This window comes from Callorhinchus milii, unplaced genomic scaffold (assembly GCF_018977255.1).
Source record: "Callorhinchus milii isolate IMCB2004 unplaced genomic scaffold, IMCB_Cmil_1.0 Scaffold2, whole genome shotgun sequence".
In the NCBI taxonomy this organism is placed as follows: domain Eukaryota; kingdom Metazoa; phylum Chordata; class Chondrichthyes; order Chimaeriformes; family Callorhinchidae; genus Callorhinchus; species Callorhinchus milii.
Window position 1 is genome coordinate 83164011 of NW_024704743.1, and position 3513 is coordinate 83167523.

Sequence of the window (3513 nt, forward strand, 5' to 3'; positions counted from 1 at the left end):
CTCTCTCTCACCCCACCCCCCCACAAGGAAAGGGCAAGAGATAACCCGGAACAAAGTTCAAGCACTGCCCTAAAATACTTAATGCACACAACACACACACATATATTAAAAAAAAAATTTTTTGGAGGAGGGGGGGGGGGGGGGGACTTTGGGTCGATTGCACCAACAGTTTTATGTTTTGTGCAACTTATTGCAGAGGGGAAGAATTGCTTATAGCAGACTTTTTTCTTAAAAAAAACACACACACGCGCACACACATTCACATCCTGAGACCCAAAAAAAAAGGAGGGAGGGGGGTGTGGGGTGGGGAAATTAACACAAAAAATAAGACAATTGTATGTGGTGATATTACTGGAGCAGAGGGGGAGAGAGAGAGAGAGAGAGAGATGGGGAGAGATCCTCCTCTTCCCGTACGAAATGTTCACTTCCTCAAGGTGTAACGAATCAATCTGGAGCTGAGCTGCAGCCACCAACCAAAAGTGGAGAGAGAGAGATCAATACATCAGATAAACTGTCCCCGAAGTTTAATCTCTGCACAAAATATCGATTGGGGGGCGGGGGGGTGGAGGGGTGAAAAAAAAAGAAAGTCAAGTCACTTGATTCAAGTCCAGATGCTCGTCCTCTCAACCTGTTCCATGGCTTTTAACACCCGACACCGATCTCGACAGATTCCCACAAATTACTTTAGCTGCAAAAGTTTTTTTTTGGTGTGTGTGTGTGTGTGTGTGTGTACCCCCCCCCACAGCATTAAATAAAACCACAAATCCGAAGACAAAGAGGGGGGGGGGGGGGGGATTTGCACGGACTTGTGTTTTATTTGCAGGTGGGAAAAGCCTGTTTTATATAACAACTGCTCGGAAATGCAAACATCTGAACGATTGCAGGGTCTTTAAATCTTTTTTTTACATTGCCAGCACAATTTTATTGGAGACCCCCTTGGTCTTGGAAACAGAGCAAAGGACCTACATCTGACGATTTGCACAAGGAACCGATGTTGAGTTACTTGTTGATCAGAGACAGCCACAGCAGCTCTCTGTCCCGGTGTGAGTGAGTGTGTGAGTGTGTGGGGTGGGGGGGGGAGTGGGGGGGGGGGGAGGGGGTAGCACAAGTTGGGACTCTTCCTGGGAAGAGCAAATAATCAGGTGGGAATACATATTGATTTACAAACAAACATACACGAGTATTTTAGTTGTCACAGTGTAGTTACATTTGGGATTGCAAAAAAAAACGAAACCCCTTTTTTTTGTTGTGGCAGTGACTTTGTGTCTGTGTGTAAAAAACAAAACAATTCTCCTGGGGGTGGGGGTGGGGGTAAAATAAAATTCTCCTGGGGGTGGGTGGGGGGGTTATTGGTGTGTGTGTGTAAGTAAAAATTCTCCTGGCGGTGTGTGTGTGTGTGTGGGGGGGAGGTCTGTTGGTGTTTATGTGTGTGTGTTGCAAGCATTGCATTGCACTGGTGTATGTGAGTGGGTGGGGGTTTGCCCAGGCCGGGGGGGGGGGGGGGGGGAGACTGCTGTATTGAGAGTCAGTCAGTCAGTGGCAGGCAGGGCACAGGCAGGGCAGGGCAGGGCACAGGCAGGCAGGCAGGGCGCAGGCAGGGCACAGGCAGACAGGCAGGCAGGCAGGGCACAGGCAGGCAGGCAGGCAGGGCACAGGCAAGGCAGGACAGGCAAGGCACAGGCAGGCAGGGCACAGGCAGGGTAGGGCACAGGCAGGCAGGCAGGGCACAGGCAGGCAGGGCACAGGCAGACAGGCAGGCAGGGCACAGGCAGGGTAGGGCACAGGCAGGCAGGCAGGGCACAGGCAGGGCACAGGCAGGGCAGGGCACAGGCAGGCAGGGCAGGGCACAGGCAGGCAGGCAGGGCACAGGCAGGGCCCAGGCAGGCAGGCAGGGCAGGGCACAGGCAGGCAGGGCAGGGCACAGGCAGGGCACAGGCAGGCAGGGCAGGGCACAGGCAGGGCAGGGCAGGGCAGGCAGGGCACAGGCAGGCAGGGCAGGGCAGGGCAGGGCACAGGCAGGGCAGGCAGGCAGTTCGATGGCTCTGTGCACAGTTGGGATGGCCTGGCCTGGTGGAGATGTGTGTATAGTGTATCTCCCCGGAGCCCCCGGAGTTTCACAAAAAAATGAAAAATAGTTCACGGCACTGCACTCCCTCTCACTCCCTCCCTCCCTCTCCCCCTCTCTCTCACTCACTCACTCACTCCCACTCACTCACTCACTCATTCATTCACTCACTCACTCACTCACCCACTCACTGCCTCCCTCCCTCCCTCTCCCTCACTCCCTCCCTCTGTGTGATAGGGATGGCTCTCCCTCGATTTGGCCACCACTGAATTAAGTAACTGAGGGGGAGTGAGACAGAGACTCAGACGGAGAGAGAGAGAGAGTGAGTGAGTGAGTGAGAGAGAGAAAAAAAAGCAGCAGAGGTGCCGCTGTGATACACAGTAACAGAGTGTGTGTCTGTCTATGCATATGAGGCAGTGACTGAAAGCCTCTCAGTCTGTGATATCTCCTGTCACTGAGGAGCTGAGGAGCGGCGGCGACTGACAAGATCCCCAAACCCCAACAGCTTCAACTCTTACACACACAGTGCACACACACATACACATATACACACACAGTGCACACACATATACACATACACACACACACAGAGTGCACACACACACATGTACACACACACACACACACACATATACACACAGTGCACACACACACACAACACTTTCATTGCAAGAAAACAACCCCACACATTTGCACACTACCCCCCCCCCCCCCCACCGCCACCCCCCTTCACCACCCCCATCTCTCTGCCCCCCCCCTCCTCCTCCCCCTCCCCACACCCCCCACCCCCCCTCCTCCCCCCCCCCCCCCCCCCCCACACCACCCCTCCTCCCTCTCTCTCTCCCCATTGCCTTCTTATCGGTCTGCATGAAAACACCGAGAATAAAAAGTAGTAACTCCGGAAACTCTTGGCTCGCAGCAGCAGCAGCAGCGGCGGCGGCGGCAGCAGCAGCAGCAACAGCGGCGGCTCAGCAGCAGCAGCAACAGCGGCGGCGGCGGCGGGGGCAGCAGTCAGCAGTATGCCGAGGAGGAAGCAGCAAGCTCCCAGGCGCTCTGCAGGTAACCCTCCTCTCCTCTCCTCCTCCTCTCCTCTCCTCTCCCCTCTCTCTGCTCCTTCTCCGCACTCACTTTTAATTCGATGCCTTTCCGCGCATGTTGTAAATTGCAAATGCAGCACTTGTGCGCGTATCTGTGTGTGTGTGTCTGTGTGTGTGTGTCTGTCTGTGTGTGTCTGTGTGTGTGTGTGTCTGTGTGTGTCTGTGTGTGTGTGTCTGTGTGTCTGTGTGTGTGTGTGTGTCTGTGTGTGTGTGTCTGTGTCTGTGTGTCTGTGTGTGTGTGTGGGCGCGTGTGTTTTCTTTTTGAATGATAATACATACATGTTGTTATTTTTATTTTGCAAAAAAAAAGGCTTCCACCACCCCCACCCCCCTTTTCTGTTTTTAATCGTG

The 3513-nt window shown here is 53.9% G+C and overlaps 1 protein-coding gene across 1 annotated transcript in view; it reads left to right on the top strand.

Annotated features, from left to right (window-relative positions):
• The first annotated feature begins 3050 nt into the window (after positions 1–3050).
• LOC103183219 (teashirt homolog 1) overlaps positions 3051–3513 on the top strand; it is a 64360-nt gene continuing 63897 nt past the window's right edge. Inside the window, 1 exon segment of the mRNA XM_042332374.1 lies at positions 3051–3124. Within this exon segment, the coding sequence (XP_042188308.1) occupies positions 3085–3124 (40 nt within the window). The 5' untranslated portion in view covers positions 3051–3084.